Source organism: Mobula birostris, chromosome 11 (genome assembly GCF_030028105.1).
Source record: "Mobula birostris isolate sMobBir1 chromosome 11, sMobBir1.hap1, whole genome shotgun sequence".
Taxonomy (NCBI): domain Eukaryota; kingdom Metazoa; phylum Chordata; class Chondrichthyes; order Myliobatiformes; family Myliobatidae; genus Mobula; species Mobula birostris.
This window is the reverse complement of record NC_092380.1, coordinates 106,939,898-106,960,133: the sequence shown is the minus strand read 5'-3', so window position 1 is coordinate 106,960,133 and position 20,236 is coordinate 106,939,898. Positions and strand designations below refer to the sequence as shown.

At 41.9% G+C, this 20,236-nt stretch overlaps 1 protein-coding gene across 1 annotated transcript in view; it reads left to right on the top strand.

The window, feature by feature from the left end:
• Nucleotides 1-235: 235 nt before the first annotated feature.
• eif3m (eukaryotic translation initiation factor 3, subunit M) overlaps nucleotides 236-20,236 on the top strand; it is a 43,300-nt gene continuing 23,299 nt past the window's right edge. Inside the window, exons 1-5 of the mRNA XM_072272807.1 lie at nucleotides 236-344; nucleotides 9,728-9,860; nucleotides 10,059-10,197; nucleotides 13,325-13,448; nucleotides 14,645-14,739. Coding sequence (XP_072128908.1) covers nucleotides 303-344; nucleotides 9,728-9,860; nucleotides 10,059-10,197; nucleotides 13,325-13,448; nucleotides 14,645-14,739 — 533 coding nt within the window. The 5' untranslated portion in view covers nucleotides 236-302. The remainder of the gene's footprint in view (nucleotides 345-9,727; nucleotides 9,861-10,058; nucleotides 10,198-13,324; nucleotides 13,449-14,644; nucleotides 14,740-20,236) is intronic.

The following is a 20,236-nucleotide window of genomic DNA, read 5'->3' as shown; positions in this document are numbered from 1 at the left end:
GGAACAGTGTATCTGGAAACACTGCTGGGAAATAGATTCTGAGGGTATATCAGGTTGAAATCCTTGCTCTTTAGTAACATATCCGATCTTTCCTATTCCTACTACAAGCCCATTTCCTAATGCTTTCCATTCTGTTCCCTCATCCTTCCAAGGTAGGAAGTCCTGGATTTGGCCGACAAATATTGTTGGCCCGTTTTTAGCGATGTCATTTCCGGAGCGCGCTGACGGGGCGATCCCTTGAAGAGAGCGCGAGGGTGGAAGTGACGTCTGCGCCGGGCTGTTTAGGAGGTGAAGCGGTAGCCATGAGCGTGCCGGCTTTCATCGACATCACCGAGGAGGATCAGGTGAGGCCGCCCGCCCGCGGGGGCAATGGGGCCGGGGACTGTGAGGGAGGGGTCGGGCCGACAGCCGAGGAGCCTGGTGGCGAAAGGCCGCTCCCGACGGCCTGTCTGTTCCTTGACCCGCCCGCTTCCTGCACGTGTCAGGCCGGGTCAGCTCGGGGTCGCATCCAGCCCGTTGTAGGCCTTGGATTAGAAAGCCGCACACAGCCCGAGACGAACCGCAAGTAAAACACTGCAACTGGAGATTCATGAAGTAAAGCATCCTAATTGCTGTGGTTGAGGCCCTTTTTAAAATCTGGTGGACTGTAGGAGTGTCATAGATGACGGGCTTTGATCCGGAACGTCAGCTGACCATCTCCCTCCATAGATGTTGCCTAACCTGCTTAGTGCCCCCAGCACCTTCTTCGTTGCTTCAGAATTTCCAGATTGTCCTTTTCCAATGGCCACCTAGGATCAATAAGTTACTTCAAAATTCAAAAGTAGATTTTATTGTCAGTACATAAATGTCAGCATATACAACCCTGAGATTCATTTTCCTGTGGGCATACTCAGCAAATCTGTAGAATAGTAACGATAACAGGATCAATGATAAAAGTGCAGAAGACAACAAACACTGTAAATATAAATGAATAGCAATAAATAACGAGAACACAAGATAACAGGATATAAAGTGAGATTATTGGTTGTGGGATAGTAACTGTCTTTGAACCTGTTGGTGCGAGCCCTGAGGCTATTGTACCTTCAGCCTGATGATAGCAGTGACAAGAGAGGTGGTGGGGATCTCTGATGATGGATGCTGCTTTCCTTTTCATGTAGATGTGCTCAGTGGTTGGGAGGGCTTTACCGGTGATGCACTGGGCCGAATTCACCCCTTTTTGTAGTGCATTCCATTCAAAGGTATTGCTGTTTCTCTACCAGGCTGTGACACAGCCAGTCAATGCACTGTCCACTGCATGCTTATAGAAGTTTGTCAAAATTTTAGGTGTCGTGCCAAATTTTTGCATACTCCTGAGAAAGCTGAGGGGCTGCTATGCTTTCTTCGCAATTTCACTTGCCTGCTGGACCCAGGACAGACCCTCTGAAATAGTAACACCCAGGAATTTAAAGTTGCTGACCCTCTCCACCTTTTGAAGTGTCAGTCAGTTTCATTATCACAGACATGTTATGAAATCTATTTTATAGCAGCAGTGCAGTGCGAGACTTAAAAATTACTATCAGTTGTAATAAATTAATAAATAGTGTAAGAGCAATATTGAGTTATGGTTCAGAAATTTGATAGCGCAAGAAAGAGCTATTCCTAAAATATTGAGTGCAGTCTTCAGGCTCCTATACTTCCTCCCTGATAGCAGTAATAAGAGAGTGTATCCTGGATGGTGAGGGTCCTTAATCATGGATGCCTCCTTGTGGCACCACCTTTTAAAGATGACGTTGATGGTAGGGGGCTGACTATAAATCTCTGGCAGCCTTTTTCAATTCTGTGCATTGGAGCCTCAATACCAGGCAGTGATGCAACTAGTCAGAATGCTTTCCACCATACACCTATAGCAACTTACCAAATCAACTCAAACTCCTAATGAAGTATAGCCTCTGGTGTGCCTTCTTCATGATTACATGTTTTTTGAGCCCAGTATAGATCCTCTGAGATGCTGAGCCCTGGAATTTGAAGCTGCTTACCCTTTCCACCGCTGACCCCTCCCCCCCCAATGAAGACTGATGTTGTTCTCCCCACTTGGGCAGCACCATAGCATAGTGGTTAGCACAATGCTTTATAGTACAGATGATCTGGGTTCATTTCCTGCCACTGCCTGTATGGAGTCTGTACGTTCTCCCCATGACAGCATGGGTTTCCTCCGGGATCCTCTGATTTCCACCCGCAGTTCAAAGATGTACCAGTTGGTTGGTTAATTGGATGTTGTAAATTGTCCCATGATTAGGCTGTTAAGTCGGGGGGGTTTGCTGGGTGGTGGGGCTCAAAAGGTCGGAAGGGCCGATTCCGCACTGTATCTCAAATTCTCAATCAATTTCTCTTTCCTGTAATTAATAATCATTTCCTTGGTCTTGTTGACATTGAATGCAAGGTTGTTGTTTGCAGGTGGTATAATAGCAAATTTATGTATAACAGGCTCTCATGGTAACAACCCAATGTTCTGTGTTTTATGATGCAAGTTAAGATGATTATTAGCCGTGGCATCAGGGGAGTGTGCACACAATAAGGCAAACAGTAAAATAAGAACAGAAAATGCTGGAAATATTCAACATGTCAGGCAGCTTCTGTGGGAAGAGAAATACTAACATTTCAAGTTGAAGACCTTTCATCACAACCAGAGGGTGACCGGCATCTGCGGTGTGGTTTTATTGGCAGATGTCAGAACTTTAAAATGAGAAAACAAAATGCTAAACAAAAATAATCTGCAGATTTATTGAAATGCAATGGAACTAGCAACAAGGTGAAGTTCACCCCTGGAATAGTTACAACTGTGTAGATGGCATCTCCATTGTAGGAATTCCAAGTCATGTCAAGTTTGAGTTTATTGTCATGGACATGGATTCACCAGGCTATAAATAACATGGAGATTAGCTTTTTGCAGTACTACAATACATTACTGTCACGGCAAACATAAGTTTAAAATAACACAAATTATACACAAGTTTGGGCCAGGGACTGGAGGCCTGATGCCTGAGAGTCTGGGGCTAAGACTGCGTTAGAGGCCCATCTGTGTGTGAGAGTAAGTGGGAGTGTGGGAAGGAGCTTGTTTTGCTGTTGTTCAATTTTTTTTGTTGTTTCTGCTTGTGCTATTCTGCTGAACATTGTGGGGATCCTATTTTGCTGACACTTGTGTGCATCCTTGTTAGTTAATGCAAATGGCTCATTTCATTGTATGTTTTGACAGTGATAAGTAGATGTAATCTTAACTGAAGAGCTCTTGGAGAGAGCGGATATCAGAATTAGGTTTATCACTGGCATGTGATGTGAAAATTGTTAACTTAGCCGCAGCAGTTCAATGCAAAACATAATATAGAAGAAAAATAAATATAGTATATGTATATTGAATAGATTAAAAATCATGCAAAAAACAAATAATATATATTTAAAAAGTGAGGTAGTGTTCAAGGGTTCAATGTCCATTTAAGAATCGGATGGCTGAGGGGAAGAAGCTGTTCCTGAATCGCTGAGTGTGTGCCTTCAGGCTTCTGTACCTCCTATCTGATTGTAACAGTGAGAAAAGAGCATGCCCTGGGTACTGGAGGCCTTCAGTAATGGACACTGCCTTCCTGAGACATCGTTCCTTGAAGATGTCGATGTCCTGGGTACTTTGTAGGCTAGTACCCAAGATGGAGCCGACTAAATTTACAACCCCTTGCAGCTTCTTTCACTCCTGTGCAGTAGCCTCCCCCTCCCGGTTATTTGTTGTCATACCAACCTTCTGTATAACTACATTGATAAGTTGGGACTAGGTTAGATCCTCAGAGATCTTGACATCCAGGAACTTGAAACTGCTCACTCTCTCCACTTCTGATCCCTCTGTGAGGATTAGTATGTGTTCCTTCGTCTTACCCTTCCTGAAGTCCACAATCAGCTCTTTTGTCTTACTGACGTTGAGTGCCAGGTTGTTGCTGCGACACCACTCCACTAGTTGACATATCTCGGTCCTGTACACCCTCTTGTCACCTCTGAGATTCTATCAACAATGGTTGGACAATACCAGGACAATGGCCGGAGTAGGTATTTGCTATATACTATTCAACCACAGCCAGTGTGGTCCAATATTTCTGTGTAGGACAATGTAGAGTGGAGTGCAAGATACCATCCTCTTTCTCCTCCCCCCTCCCCGATGAATTCCTTTCAGATGTGTCTCCATGTGAGTTACCTGGTTTCAAGATCTTGACCCCTTGACGACATCTATAAATAGTGATGCCAAATAAATGACAGGGTAGTTATTTCTTTAGGGGTTCAGGTGACTTAACATGGAAAACTAAAGTCCCATACCAAGTTGTTTCTTTGTCACTTTCAGTGGTTCTTTATTTTCACAGTTGAGCTGTGGTCTGTGAGAAGCTGGACACAAGGGCATTAGAGGTATCAAAATATCCTGACAATGTGAAAATAAAATGAATATGTAGGAGCCAAAGTGTGTGAAGGAGAAATACGAGATTCTGCAGATACTGTAAATCTTGAATAAACCTCACAAAATACTGTGTTGCTCAAGGTGAAACAAACTCCACGCCCCACCCACCCACCTACCTTCCTTCTTCCTGGCCTGCATGCATCTATTCCCTGCCAGCTTGTCGTCCTCCTTCTCACTCATCCTCAACTTTTTTATTCTGGCTTCTGCCCCCTTCCTTTCCAATCATGAAGAAGGGTCTCGACCCAAAATGTCGACTGTTCATTTCCCTCCACAGTCAGACCTTCTGAGTTTCTCCAGTATTTTATGAGAGTGTGAAGAAGGCAAACATTTCATTAAGAAAGACAATACTAAGAATTAATTTTATAATTCTGTATTTAGACTTGCTATTTTAATGCAGGAGCCATACGTACTCAAAAGAAATAGGTAAAAAGCCTTTGTAAAACCGTTCCCAGATTCCAGCCTTTAGACAGAATCATCAAGAGTGCTTTTCTTTTTTATCCAGAGAAGAGTGTTTTGTTTCACGTGCGTATCAATTGTGGCACCTTGTCCTACGCTTACTGTCGGTGTAAATCAGTTACAAAGCAGTTGTCAATTGTAAAGAGTAATTTTCACTTTCTAGATTCCAGTTGACAGTATATTCAGCCAATCAATAACTGGAATTGTGAAATGATTGAAAGTGACAGTGTTTACATGTTAATCTGAATGGATGTGAGTGCAGTGCTGATCAAAATATTGTTCTGAGATCATTAAGATACTGCTTTACCTTTGCTGGGGTAAATAATGGAGTGGTAACTGGCCATTGTCTGTCAATGTGAAAGATTTTTACTCCCTCACATTGTGGGATGGATGTAAGATTTAAATAAATTCTAAACTCTAAATCAGCAACTGTGAAGCCTCGGCATGTTGCTAACATTCAGTTTAGCTTCTTTCACTAAATTCTGTCTAGCCAAAATTGTCTTTTTTTTCCCATTTTTACAATATTTCTTATCTTTACACATTGGCAGACCATGTCAAAGGTTTGCATCTATTTGAGTTAAGAAGTTTCTTCTCATCGCGGTCTTGACTGGCTGATCACTGTATCCTGAGCTTCAGTGCCTCTGGATTTAAATTTTCCATCTGAAGGGAGCATGCTCTCATCATCTCAGAACTTCTGGGTCACATTGTGCTGAATTGACCAATTGTCACTGCCTACCAGTGTGTACCTGATTCCCTTTTGAAGTCTCACTGATGATGAGGCCTCATTCAGAATATTGCTGAAGCACTGCATCACAGAAACCTCTGATACTTCGACAGAAGGCAAAAGAGGGCATTTTTAAATGAAATTAAATTTTCTTATTCAAATTGTACTTAATAGATGCTCAAAACACCTAGAAATAATAAACTAGCAATGCATGCCTTTCTTTCAGGAAAGGCCATTTTGATTATTCCAAGCACTTCTGATCAGCCATCCGGTGGTGTAGTGGCATCTGCACCAGACTTCAGAGCGGGTAGCCCTGGGTTCAAATCCAGCATGCTCCTTGCACGCTTTCCATCCATGCTGAGTTGAGCATCGAGCTAGCAACTCAGCCTCATAAAACAGGCAAATGCTAAAGAAATGGCAGAGTTACTGCCCAATATGCCAGTGAGGCGCGGGAGGATAATATATATTATGTCAACACCTCTGAGGGTCTCTTAGCGATATTCTAACACTTCCAGTAATACAGCCTACCTTATGCTTAAATCAGACAAGAAGAACTATATAACTCGTTTAACAACAGTGGCTTGAAGTCATTTAAAAGAATCCAACCAGTCCTGGAGATTTTGACTGTCTGGACTTTTGATCCTACTATGGCCTCATCACAGCTTTTTAATTTTTTTTTGCAAAGGATATTCTCCTTTGCAATCTATAGGTCTTTTTTTTAAATCAAAATAGTTTATTCCAGCTTTTTTTCCTTTTGTTCTCTCTCGGGCCTGACAGGGTGTTCTCTTGGACCTTATGGGAGGCTAATGCAGGAATTGTAGGGGCCCTAGGCAGAGATGTTTAAAATGTCCTTAGTAGCAGGTGAGGTGCTGGAGGATTGGAGGATAGCTAATGTTTTTCCATTGTTTAGTAAAGGCTGTAAGAATTAGCCAGGAAATTATAGGCTGGTGAGCCTGACTTCAGTAGTGGGTAAGTTTTTGGAAGGTATTTTAAGATGCTAGATATATAAGATTTGGGTAGACAGGGACTGATTAAGGTTAGTTAATGTGGCTTTGTACATGGTAGGTTGTGCCTGACCAATCTTAGAGTTTTTCGAGAATGTGACCAGGAAAATTGATGAAGGGAAGACAGTGAATGTTGTCTGTGTGGACTTTAAAAAGTTCCATATGGGAGGTTGGTCAAGAACGTTCAGTCGCTTGACATTCTGGATGAGGTAGTAGGTAGGATTAGACATTGGCTTCACTGGAGAAGCCAGAGAGTAGTAGTAGATGGTTGCTTCTCTGACTAAAGGCCTGTGACTAGGGATATGTCGTAGGGAACTGTCCTGAGTCTGTTGTTGTTTGTCATGTATATCAGCAAATTTGCGGATGACACAGAGTGAAGGTGGTATGGGCAGTGAGGAAGGTTGTAGCAGGGTCTGGAACAGTTGGAAAAATGGACTGAAATTTGTGGAATGCAATATAATGCAAACGTGTAAGGTGTTGCATTTTGGGAGGACAAACCAAGGTAGGACTTTCATAGTGAATGGTAGAGCACTGATGAGTGCAATAGAACAGAGTGATCTGCGAGAACAGATAGATAATTTTCCATGAACTTGCTGTTGAGCAAAATTGAAATCAACAGGGATGAGAACGGAAGGCAAGCGGATGTTTGGCACTGTCTGCCTGTGTTTGACTAGTCTCTCTTGCTCGCTGCTGTCAGTCTTGGGTCTTGGGCAAGATGGAATCAACATGGTTTGAGGGATTGGACACTGTCGTTCATGTTACGATGTGTTTCTGGTTACTCCGTTTTTTTAAATTGTTATTTTCTGCAGTTTTGATCAGGGCAGACTGGTTCCATGGCCTGCAGTCAAAAAGCGGCACAGTGCTAAATTGAACTGAATATTCCTAGGTGTGTTTTTCACTCATTTTTTTCTGCTGTTAGCATGATTTGTTCTTTTATTTTGCGCATTGGGTGTTTGATGTTTTTGCTGAACTGTACTTTGAAACTTTGAATAATTCATTGAAGGTGGCGTCACAGGTAGATAGAGTCATAAAGAGAACTTTTGACACAGCCTTCAAAAAATCGATGTATTGAGTACAGAGGATGGGATGTCATGTTCAAGTTGTTTGACATTGATGAGGCCTAATATGGAGTACTGTCTACAATTTTGTTCATTTACCTACAAGAAACATGTCAATAAGATTGAATGAGTGCAGAAAAAAATGTACTAGGACATTGCAGGACTTGAGGACCCTGAGTTATAAGGAAAGGCTGAATAGGTTAGCGCTTTATTCCCTGGAGTGTAGAAGAATGAGGGGAAATTTGATAGAGGTATACAAAATTATGACTGGTATAGATTTTTCTACTGAGATTGGGTGAGATGAGAACTAGATGTCATGGATTAAAGGTGAAAGGTGAAATGCTTAAGGGGAACATGAGGGGAATGTCTTCACTCAGAAGGTAGTGAGTGTATGGAATGAGCTGCCAGCAGAAGTTGTGGATGTGGGTTTAATTTTAACATTTTAGAGAAATTTGGATAGGTGCATGGATGGGAGGGGTATTGTCTAAGTTTAGGAAGATGAGGCTAGGCAGAGTAATAGTTTGGCATGGACTAGATCAATGATTCTCAACCATTTTTTGGCCACAGCCCCCTTAGGAGCTCTTCTCAGGTTCCAGGGCCCCCCTTTCAAACAGGGATACAACACGAACAGATAGACAGAAAATTATTTATTATTGAACTCCAAGAAAACTTGAACATTTCGACATACTGGACAAAACTTTAAAAAAAGACTATGAAATTAAACATCTATCAGGCCTAATGTGATTCTTGAACTTGGTGCTTTTCTGCAAGTTTCATGATATCGGGCTCCAAGTTAGACAATGGCAGTCGGAGGTCACCTCTTGCATATGCTGTAATAAACACTTCTCACAACCTACCTTAACGTATAGTATATCCAAACACATATACTTTAAAGTTACTAGCCTAAAACAGGCCTAGCAAGACACGCTTCGGAGAATGAAGTATGGCGATAATGGATGCGAGAACCCTTGATTGAATACATTGACCCGGTGCAGTCTGATTTGCGACTGACTCTGAAGTGAGGCTGTGTGGGAGGAGCTTAAGCAATGAATTTACCAGGTGCGCCGAATTCAAATGGTGTGTTGGGAAGATATTATAAATAGGAGGGAAACTATTGACTCCAATGAAGGTTGCTGCTTGGGTATTTCATCAGTTCAGTTACCAGGGCCCCCATAAACCCTTGGGGCTCCCCTTCTCACAGTTTTCAGTGGGTGGCCCCCTTCAAATGTGCCAGGGCCCCAAGGGGGCCATATGGCCCCCATTGAGAATGACTGGACTAGAAGGTCCGAAAAGCCTGTTTCTGAGCTGCAGTACTCTATAAGCGCATTGAGAATATGTATTTATTTAAGGATACAATACTGTAACAGGCACGTCCAGTCCAATGAACCATGCCACCCAATTGCACCCCAGAGACCAATTACCTACTAACCGGTACGTCTTTGGAATATGACAGGAATCCCTCATGGTCACAGGGAGGACATGCAAACTCTTTTCAGGCAACAGCAAGAATTTAACCCAGGTTGCTGGCATTGTAATAGTATTACACTAACCACGAAGCTACCATGGTACAAAAGGAAAAGCAATGACAGAAAATAGAATATAGAGTTACAGTTACAAAGAGATTGGATCACGAAAATGGGTATGTTGTGAGGTTATATGTTGTTGTGAGCAAATTCCAAAGTAAATTATCAGCCTATGCTAGAAATATGCAGATGATTAGGCAGTGTCTATGGAGAAACAGTTTAATATTTCAAATTGAATACCTACCTTTCATCATCTAATTACTTTGTCCTTGAATCAGAAACTGTATATAAATCTCTGACATTGCAAAAGTCCATTTGAAGTTTTTGTGAAAATTGAGCCAGTGTGATGATTGTACTAAATGAAAGATCACACTATTTGTGGAAAAAATCTTTGTTGTCCAGATTGCTTGTCCAAGGTGTGAACCATAATGAGGTTGGAAGTTTATTTTGTCATAAACAATTAGTTTGTTTAAGCTTTAATATTTTTTATTTCCCAGGCCTCTGAGCTTCGATCCTACCTGAAGTCAAAAGGGGCTGAAATTTCAGAAGAAAACTCAGAAGGTGGACTGCATGTTGACTTGGCGCATATCATTGAAGTCTGTGATATTTGTCTTAAAGAAGATGACAAAGGTGTGGTTCTCCATACAATTTCCATTTAGTTTTGAAGACATTGCTGTTTTACCTGTTTGTCTGAGGCTTTGATTCCAAGCAGTGTCTTTAAAAAAAATTGCAGAATCTTTCGGAGATAAGCTAAGGTGTGTAAGGTTTCAAGAATGGCTACACTTGGCTAATATCCTTCAAATGCTTTTCTTGACTCTTTTTATTCAGATGTGGAGAGTGTTATGAACAGCATTGTGTCTCTGCTGTTAATTCTGGAGACCGAGAAGCAGGAAGCTCTGACTGAAAGCTTGTGTGAGAAGTTACTGAAAGCTCGTGAGGGTGAGAGGCCTTCACTGCGATTGCAGCTGTGAGTACACTATGATCACTGAGCATAACGGGATTAAAACATAAGAGTAATGTACTGCCTTACTGGATGTCATGTGCATTGTTTTACATTGACAGCTTGCTATCTACAAATTGGCTATGGCATTACCATTGTTACAAAAGTGCTGTGGTTGTGAAGCATTGTCAGTTGTGAAAGACGCTATATACGTGTAAGGCAAACAACAGGAATTCTGCAGATGCTGGAAATTCAAGCAACACACATCAAAGTTGCTGGTGAATGCAGCAACTTTGATGTGTGATACATGTAAGGCCACTGTTTATTCTCTTCACAATTGATAATTGCATTTTCAGAGAGTAGCTTCTTTGAGTCCCTGGAGTTTAGAAGAATCTTATGGAAACTCGTCAAATATTGAAAGCCCTTGATGGAGTGGATGTGGAGAGGTTGTTTCCTATACTGGGCGAGTCTAGAATTAGAGGGCACAGCCTCAGAATAGAACGTTCCTTTAGAACAAAGATGAGGAATTGCTTTAGTCAGAGGGTGGTGAATCTATGAAATTCATTGCTACGGATGGGTGTGGAGGCCAAGTCAGTGGGTATATCTAAAGTGGAGATTGATAGGTTCTAGATTCGTAAGGCATCAAAGGTTACAGGGAGCATGCAGAGAATGGGATTGAGAGGGATAATAGATCAGCCATGATGGAATGGGTTGAATGGCCTAATTCTGCTTCTATGTTTAATGGTCTTATGGAGTCACTGGAGGCATTGAGTGTCCCAGTAACTGTTGCCCATCACCTTATACCAGCACCCCTGCTGAGCCCTGTTGTTGTTTTGACATGTCTTTGTTTTAACATCATGTAATTAAGACAGGAGAGACAGTTACAGCCTGCATTAATATTTAGGCCAGCAGAAAAAATAATGAAAATGTCACAGAGTAGGCTTTTAGAAGAGGATTGAATAAAGAATTTTTCTTCTAATCCACTGACATTTTCCCAGAGGATTCTTTTTCCTTTAGAATCACAATAACGGTATGAACAAAGGAGCCCCAGCACTGTATTCTTTCTCCCTCTTTTCAAAGCTGTCCAAGTGGGGTAACCTCAGCCTTAAATGTATTGGAATATTGTCTGCAAATATCAGGCAGACAAATTGGCAATTGCTACCACTGTTAGAAATTTAGGCCAGTCTGGCCTGGACCTTTCTTTAACTTTCAGTAGTGACACCACTTAAACTAGGGGTCCCTAACCTTTTTCGCAACGCGGACCGGTTTCTTATTGACAATATTCTTGCAGACCGGCCGACCCGGGGGGGGGGGGGGTGTTGCCGACGGACAAGAGTAGCAGTCGATTACGTTGTGTTTACCCCGAGAAAGTCTACAATGACCATGAAGCCTTGCGCGGGCACCAGTATGCATGCGTGACTTGCGTATGTGTGTATGTGCCGATTTTTTTTCTACAAATCGTTTTTGGCGATTCTGTTCGGGGTGGGGGGCGGTGTTAATCACGACCGGAATATCGGTGATAAGTGGCTAATACACTCAATTTCGTTTCTATAAGGGTTTATCTAACGAATTTAATATTAAACACAGCGCATATTTTCCTCCCATGAATATAGTGATAAGTCAATTATCAGCGGAGGACAGGGGAGCTTGAAGTAAGTGTTGAACAAACTTCCAGTAGAAGTGGTAGAGGCAGGTTCGATATTGTCATTTAAAGAAAAAATGGGTAGGTATATGGACAGGAAAGGAATGGAGGGTTGTGGGCTGAGTGCAGGTCGGTGGGACTAGGTGAGAGTAGCATTCGGCACGGACTAGAAGGGCCGCGATCGCCTGTTTTCATGCTGTAATTATTATATGGTTATATTAGTCACTTATAAGTCAATAGCATCATAACATTTTAAGTAACTTTTGGATATTAAACACACAGCACATATTTTCTCCATATGAACATATAAAATCATTGCAACGCACCAATATCGCTGAATCAGTGGGAGCCCTGGGCTGAATACTTGTTTCCCTGCAACAACACGGTCCCATTGAGGGGTGATGGGAGACAGCAGTTTAGTTTTCGTTGCATTCAATGCAGAAAACTCCGCTTCGCAGCGATATTGTGTTGGAAATAGAAGCAACATTTTCAGTGCTTTCGTGGCTATCTCAGGATATTTAGCCTTGACTTTGATCCGGAATGCCGGCAGAGATGTTATGTCAAACATACTTTTCAGCCCGCCGTCATTTGTAAGCTCGAGGAGTTGATCTCCTTCCCGCGCTGACATGGATGACGCGTGCGTAATGACCTCACGTGCGTTCAAGCTCAACCGTGGGTGTGACAGGGAATGAGGAAAGGTGCAGCTGACTCCTATCGCCAAATCATGTCGTTTCCTCGCAGCCCGGTAGCACATGCTTTGCGGCCCGGTGGTTGGGGACCGCTGACTTAAACTCTTCCATTAGTGCAATGACCTTTCATTTGAAACTTGTTCACAATCAATTGTCGTTCCTTTTAGCTTTTTGTGCCTTGTTGTCTAAAATCATGCTGATGTTCTAGTGCAGGCATTAATAGTAAAATCTGAACAGTTTTCCCAATGGTCCTGCTCAGACATTTCACCATCCATCAGCAATGTCATATGACCAAAGCAGTGAAAGATGAGGCAGACACACTAGACACAATCATTCATTAATTATATACCACAGGGCATAGGAATGCTTAGTATTAAGACGACATGGGGAATGTGGTTTCTTGACCAGTGTCAAAAAGATATTCTTTGTTTTTAAAAAATGTTTAATGCAAAAATGGGTAGATTTATACATAAAATATAAATGCGACACAACCTTATTTAAACTTTATAAATTTGGGTATGGTCCTAAGATCCAGAAAATGTTCAGAGGAGTTTTACCCTTTTTCAGTCAGGGAAGAGGATCTTCAGTTACAAGGAGAGACTGGCAAAGTTAATTAAGTGGATTAATAACCAGGTGTCCTAGATTTAAATGATCACGTGGGGAGATGCGTCATAGACTCAGGGGTTCCTTACAGCACTGAAAAAGATCAAAAGGTCAACATGAGGTGAATGCTTGTGCTGTGTTTTTATGATTCCAGTTCAATTGGAGAACAATTTTTCTAACATTTGTATATAGTGTGAATGTGGCTATCCTTTTCACTTAGGTTGCGTAATCTTTTCCATGGAATGGAGGAGAACGCTCCTGCCAGGTACATTGTATATTGCAGTCTCATCAAGGTAGCTGCATCCTGTAATGCTATTCAATACATTCCTACTGATCTCGATCAGGTGAGTCACTCACTTCACATGTTTTACTTCATTATGGTCATTGGCTGTTTTAATTCCGGAGCAAGTGGTAATGTTGTTGGCGAGAAACTTGTTGCAGCCACTTCCAGTAATGCTACAGTCCTGTAATAGCAGAACATTCTGTTTGGTGGTATCTTTTGTCAATCTAAGGCAGCAACACACACAAGAAGATTTAAAGTTCTTCAGGGTAGACATACCTTGAAGAGATTTCTCAGTGGAGCAGCAAATCATTTATAAGTCCCTGCCAACCTAAGGCAGGCAGGGATTTAGAAACAGGAGTAGGCTACTGAGCTCCTCATCCTGTTCTGTTCAATAAGATCATGGCTTAATCCTAAGTAACTTTAGTTGAAACAATTCTGTCAATCTTTCACTGACCCACCATAAATTCCATTTTGCAGAATACTATTGTTAGTTTCCTAACTGTGGAAAGAACTGTCTGTAAAGTTTAGTATCTGGCCCGGACTCTCCGTCCAGCAGCTATACTACTGTTTCACTGAATAATTCGAAAAGGTTAATCAAAACTTCATTTAACTGTCAACAGGGACAGTTTCATTTTGCAAGGATAATAAACCAGTTGTGTATGTGTACGTACATGCGCGCGCGCGCGCGCGCGCACACACACACACACACACACACACACACACACACACACACACTCACTCACTCACACTCCTGTTACTAATGTTTCACCAGCAATAGAGCTTTTCTACTGTTAAAACAAATATCCTGGCCATTTTCATTTCATACTGTCAATTTTTATGCCTTGGTTATTTAAATCATGCTAGATTTTTCCACTGTTCTCCATTTTCTCCAAGTCAGTTGTCTGTTTTTCGAAATCACTTTCTGATCTCTATTTTCCTGCCTAGATTGGCAATCTTGGTATGATTTCTTTGCCAGGTTTCAATGCAGTATCAAGACCAAAGTATTCCCGATACTGAGTCAGAAAGTATTAAACAAATCAGACAGCATCTTTTTTTTTAAAGGGTTAGCACTTTAGGGTTAATGACTGCTGAAAGTTCAGACATACCACTTTTGATCAGAAACATTTTCTTGGAGCAGATGTTGCCTGACCAACTTAGTGTTAACAATTTCCTATTTGCATTTATCTACAGTTAATATCCTGTAGTCTTTTATGATGAATATTATCAAAATGTCAGTAACTTTTGTTTTCCAACAAGGTACGGAAATGGATATCAGACTGGAACCTCACTGTGGACAAGAAACACCATGTATTGCGATTGCTTTATGAAGCCTTGGTTGACTGTAAGAAAAGGTAATGTCCAGTTTTGAATTTAGTAGGTGTGCCACGGTAGCATAGCAGTTAGAGTGACTCCAGTACAGCTTGGGGCTTCAGAGATCAATTCTGATGTCATCTGTAAGAGGTTGTTCCTGTGACTATGTGGGTTTCCTCCCACAGTCCAAAGACGTACCAATTAATTGGTAATTGTAAATTGTCCTGTAATTAGGCTGGGGTTAAATAGGTTGCAGGGCCAGAAAGGCCTGTTTCACACTGTATCGCTAAATAAAATAAATAAACATTAAATGTGCACTTAACTTTTTTGAGGTAGTTGAAGTTAAATAGAGTTCTAATACAGAGTCTTTATTGAAATAAATGACTGAGTAGTCACTGGGGACTGGATGTCCTGCTCTTGGTCCTCCTGCATTTTCTGCTGAACAATTAAACAAATTAGCAACAAAGGAATACTCGGGCACTAACTGCTATATCTTGATTGACTGGGCTTGCATTCTACTGCTTGAAGGGTTCTGCTCAATGTGTCTATAACATAACTCCAGTAAATGTAAAGGCTATTAATATGGTGACAGATTATGCGCTGAGCCTTTGACAGGAAACAATTAAAACACTCAAGTTACCCCTCTTTGCACCGTTTGCCTTGTGTCTGGATGTCATAACTGCCAAAGTTTCCCTTGGGTCACGATAAAACACTGCTGCTGTTTAAGACTGTCTTCTGTATTTCTGAATTTCATCCTTGCTCATATCCAGGTCATTCAACGATGATGCCAAGTGGCAAAAGCCACTGAAAATCTAAATTTCTCTCTTCAAAAACTGAGGTTTGGGATAATTTGAAAGTGTTGAGTTTTACAGATGCTTGTTAAGTAGGAGTAATCAGGACTACAAACAAGGGCAATTATTTACCTTCCTTTATTTCAAACTTACTGGGTTGTGAAGCCCCTGCTATAGCACATTATAACTACAGCCTTTACCTATAGTACAGATTTCATCTTTCCAAATGCTCTTGTACTCCCTGATTGGTTCCATGTTCTTAGTTCTGAGCCAACATGTGTATCTTTCACTCCAGCCTAGCTGATAGAGCACAGTCTTAGAGATTTCAGAATAGAAGATGCGTTCAAATTCACAGGATTTCAGTAGAATATTAGAAACACTACTTGTTCCAATTAACTGGAGCTTTAGTAAGACTGCATCTGGAATATTGTGTCCAAATCTAGGCTCTTGATAAAGTATATCCTTCCTATGGACTGTTTGTCCCACTCCCATTAGGGCAGAGGCTTTGCAGCAACCACGTCAAGACCACTAAACTCAAAAACATTTACTTCCCCAATCCTTCAGGCTAATCCACCCCACCCCACCACAACTAAATATACATCACCTAGTGTCACTTCATGTACATAGAATCAGTTTGTATAAAGTCTAATGAGTGGACAGTTACTGCAACAGGAGGTTTATCACAAGGCAAAAAGAATTTGACACAAGGTAACATCTTCCTTACGTTGTACTTTCCCCACTAATGTGAGCTTTACGGAGCTGTGGAGGTGGATTGGCAGGCCTGAGAATAAACAGTACCCACCCACTTTCCAACATGTCACCTAGAGGCTAAACAGGGAAAGTTAGAAGACAACCACGTGATTCTGTAAATGCTGGAAATCTAGAGTAACACATACAAACTGCTGGAGGAATTCAGCAGGTCAGGCTGCATCTATGGAAAGGAATAAACAGTCGATGTTTCAGGCTGAGACCCTTCACCAGGAAAGACAAGGCTGTATATTAAAAAAGAAAATGGCTTAATTGTTTTCATCAGTCGATAAAATATGGTAGTTCACAAAAGATAAATTGTAGCAACTGGGAAAGTTGTATCCTTAGTCAATGTTTTAGGGGATAGATAAACAGCTGAAAGTCTTGCTTTCAATAAGTTCACAACATCTGCATGCTCAAAATAAACCTAAATCAGAACAGAATCTCTAACTGTTGAACTTAATGACCCAGTGGCAATTAATCTCTATATACTCAAGGTAGAAATTCTGGAAGTAATGTTTATTTAGTATTTCAATTTTTGATTCTATATTTCATTATGTACTGTGTAGCACAGCATGTGGTGTTATAACACTGTTGTACATCAAAGGCTTGAAATAGGAGCAGACTTGAGCTACTTATCACTGTCATCTCATGCCCAAGTTGCATTGCTTTGTTTGAACGTGCGCCAGAATATCTTACTGCAGATCATATAGGAACTTTGTGCCTGACCAAAGGAGTGTAGATCAGTCCCTTAGTAGGTATGTTTGTTTACAAATCAAATATGAAGCACATTTTTGAGCTGTTTTATTTTAAAGATTTGAACTTGTCTTCCTTCAAAAGCTTTTTTTTAATGCTTCTATTGCCCTGACTTAATAGAAACATAGAAGATCTACAGCACAATACAGGCCCTTTGGCCTACAATGCTGTACCGAACATGTACTTACTTTAGAAATTACCTAGGGATACCCATGGCCCTCTATTTTTCTAAGCTCCATGTACCTATCCAGGAGTCTCTTAAAAGACCCTATTGTATCCGCCTCCACCACCGTTCCTGGCAGTCCATTCCACGCACTCACCACTCTCTGCATTAAAAAAAACTTACCCCTGACATCTCCTCCGTATCTACTTCTAAACACCTTAAAACTGTGCCTTCTCGTGTTAGCCATTTCAGCCCTGGGAAAAAGCCTCTGACTATCCACACGATCAGTGCCTCTCATATACACCTCTATCAGGTCACCTTCCATCCCCCGCCACTCCAAGGAGGAAAGGCCAAGTTCTCGTAAAGCATGCTCCCCAATCCAGGCAACATCCTTGTATATCTTCTCTGCACCCTTTCTATAGTTTCCACATCTTTCCTGTAATGAGGTGACCAGAACTGAGCACAGTACTCCAAGTGGGGTCTGACCAGAGTCCTATATAGCTGCAACATTACCTCTTGGTTCTTAATCTCAGTCCCACGGTTAATGAAGGTCAATACACCGTATGCCTTCTTAACCACAAAGTGGACCAGCGCAGCAGCTTTGAGTGTCCTATGGACTCGGACCCCAAGATCCCTCTGATCCTCCACACTGCCAAGAGTCTTATCGTTAATACTATATTCTGCCTGCATATTTGACCTACCAAAATGAACCACCTCACACTTAACTGGATTGAACTCCATCTGCCACTTCTCAGCCCAGTTTTGCATCCTATCGATGTCCCACTGTATCCTCTGACAGCCCTCCACATTATCCACAACACCCCCAACCTCTGTGTCATCAGCAAATTTACTAATCCATCCATCCACTTCCTCATCCAGGTTATTTATAAAAATTACGAAGAGTGGGGGTCCAAGAACTGATCCCTGAGGCACACCACTGGTCACCGACCTCCATGCAGAATATGTCCCGTCTACAACCACTCTTTGCCTTCTGTGGGCAGGCCAATTCTGGACCCACAAAGCAATGTCCCCTTGGATCCCATGCCTCCTTACTTTCTCAATAATCCTGACATGTATCTTATCAAATGCCCTGCTGAAATCCATATACACTACATCTACTGCTCTGCATTGATCAATGTATTTAGTCACATCTTCAAAAAATTCAATCAGGCACATAAGGCACACCTGCCTTTGACAAAGCCATGCTGACTATTCCTAATCATATTATGCCTCTCCAAATGTTCATAAATCCTGCTTCTCAGGATCTTCTCCATCTACTTACCAACCACTGAAGTAAGACTCACTGGTCTGTAATTTCCTGGGCTATCTTTACTCCTTTTCTTGAATAAGGAACAACATCTGCAACCCTCCAATCCTCTGGAGCCCCTCCCGTCCCCATTGATGGTGCAAAGATCATTGCCAGAGGCTCAGCAATCTCCTCCCAAGATCCTTTTCCGTAGTGAATACTGAAGCAAAGTATTCATTAAGTACCTCTGCAAACTTAAAGCACACGGTATTGGGGGTAAGGTATTGATGTGGATGGAGAATTGGTTAGCAGACAGGAAGCAAAGAGTGGGAATAAATGGGACCTTTTCAGAATGGCAGGCGATGACTAGTGGGGTACCGCAAGGCTCAGTGCTGGGACCCCAGTTGTTTACAATATATATTAATGACTTGGATGAGGGAATTAAATGCAGCATCTCCAAGTTTGCGGATGACACGAAGCTGGGTGGCAGTGTTAGCTGTGAAGAGGATGCAGAGTGACTTGGATAGGTTGGGTGAGTGGGCAAATTCATGGCAGATGCAATTTAATGTGGATAAATGTGAAGTTATCCACTTTGGTGGCAAAAATAGGAAAACAGATTATTATCTGAATGGTGGCCAATTAGGAAAAGGGGAGGTGCAACGAGACCTGGGTGTCATTATACACCAGTCATTGTAAGTGGGCATGCAGGTACAGCAGGCGGTGAAAAAGGCGAATGGTATGCTGGCATTTATAGCGAGAGAATTCGAGTACAGGAGCAGGGAGGTACTACTGCAGTTGTACAAGGCCTTGGTGAGACCACACCTGGAGTATTGTGTGCAGTTTTGGTCCCCTAATCTGAGGAAAGACATCCTTGCCATAGAGGGAGTACAAAGAAGGTTCACCAGATTGATTCCTGGGATGGCAGGACTTTCATATGAAGAAAGACTGGATGAACTGGGCTTGTACTCGTTGGAATTTAGAAGATTGAGGGGGGATCTGATTGAAACGTATAAAATCCTAAAGGGATTGGACAGGCTAGATGCAGGAAGATTGTTCCCGATGTTGGGGAAGTCCAGAACGAGGGGTCACAGTTTGAGGATAAAGGGGAAGCCTTTTAGGACCGAGATTAGGAAAAACTTCTTCACACAGAGAGTGGTGAATCTGTGGAATTCTCTGCCACAGGAAACAGTTGAGGCCAGTTCATTGGCTATATTTAAGAGGGAGTTAGATATGGCCCTTGTGGCTACTGGGATCAGGGGGTATGGAGGGAAGGCTGGGGCGGGGTTCTGAGTTGGATGATCAGCCATGATCATAATAAATGGCGGTGCAGGCTCGAAGGGCCGAATGACCTACTCCTGCACCTATTTTTTATGTTTCTATCTCCTCCAGTTGTGTACACATTTTCCCACTGTCATACTTGATTGGTCCTATTCTCTCACATCTTATCCTCTTGCTCTTGCCATACTTGTGGAATGCCTTGGGGTTGGTTTTCTTTAATCCTGTTCACCAATGCCTTTTCATGGCCCCTTCTGGCTTTCTTAATTTTATTCTTAAACTCCTTCCTGCTAGCCTTATAATCTTGTAGATCTCTATCATTACCTAGTTGTTTTTTTTTTGAACCTTTTCTTCTTGACTAGATTTTCAACATCCTTTGTACACCACAGTTCCTGTACCCTACCATCCTTTCCCTGTCTCATTGGAACGTACCTATGTAGAACGCCATGCAAGTACCCCCTGAACATTTGCCACATTTCTGCCGTACATTTCCCTGAGAACTTCTGTTCCCAGTTTATGCTTCCAAGTTTCTGCCTGATAGCTTCATATTTCCCCTTGCT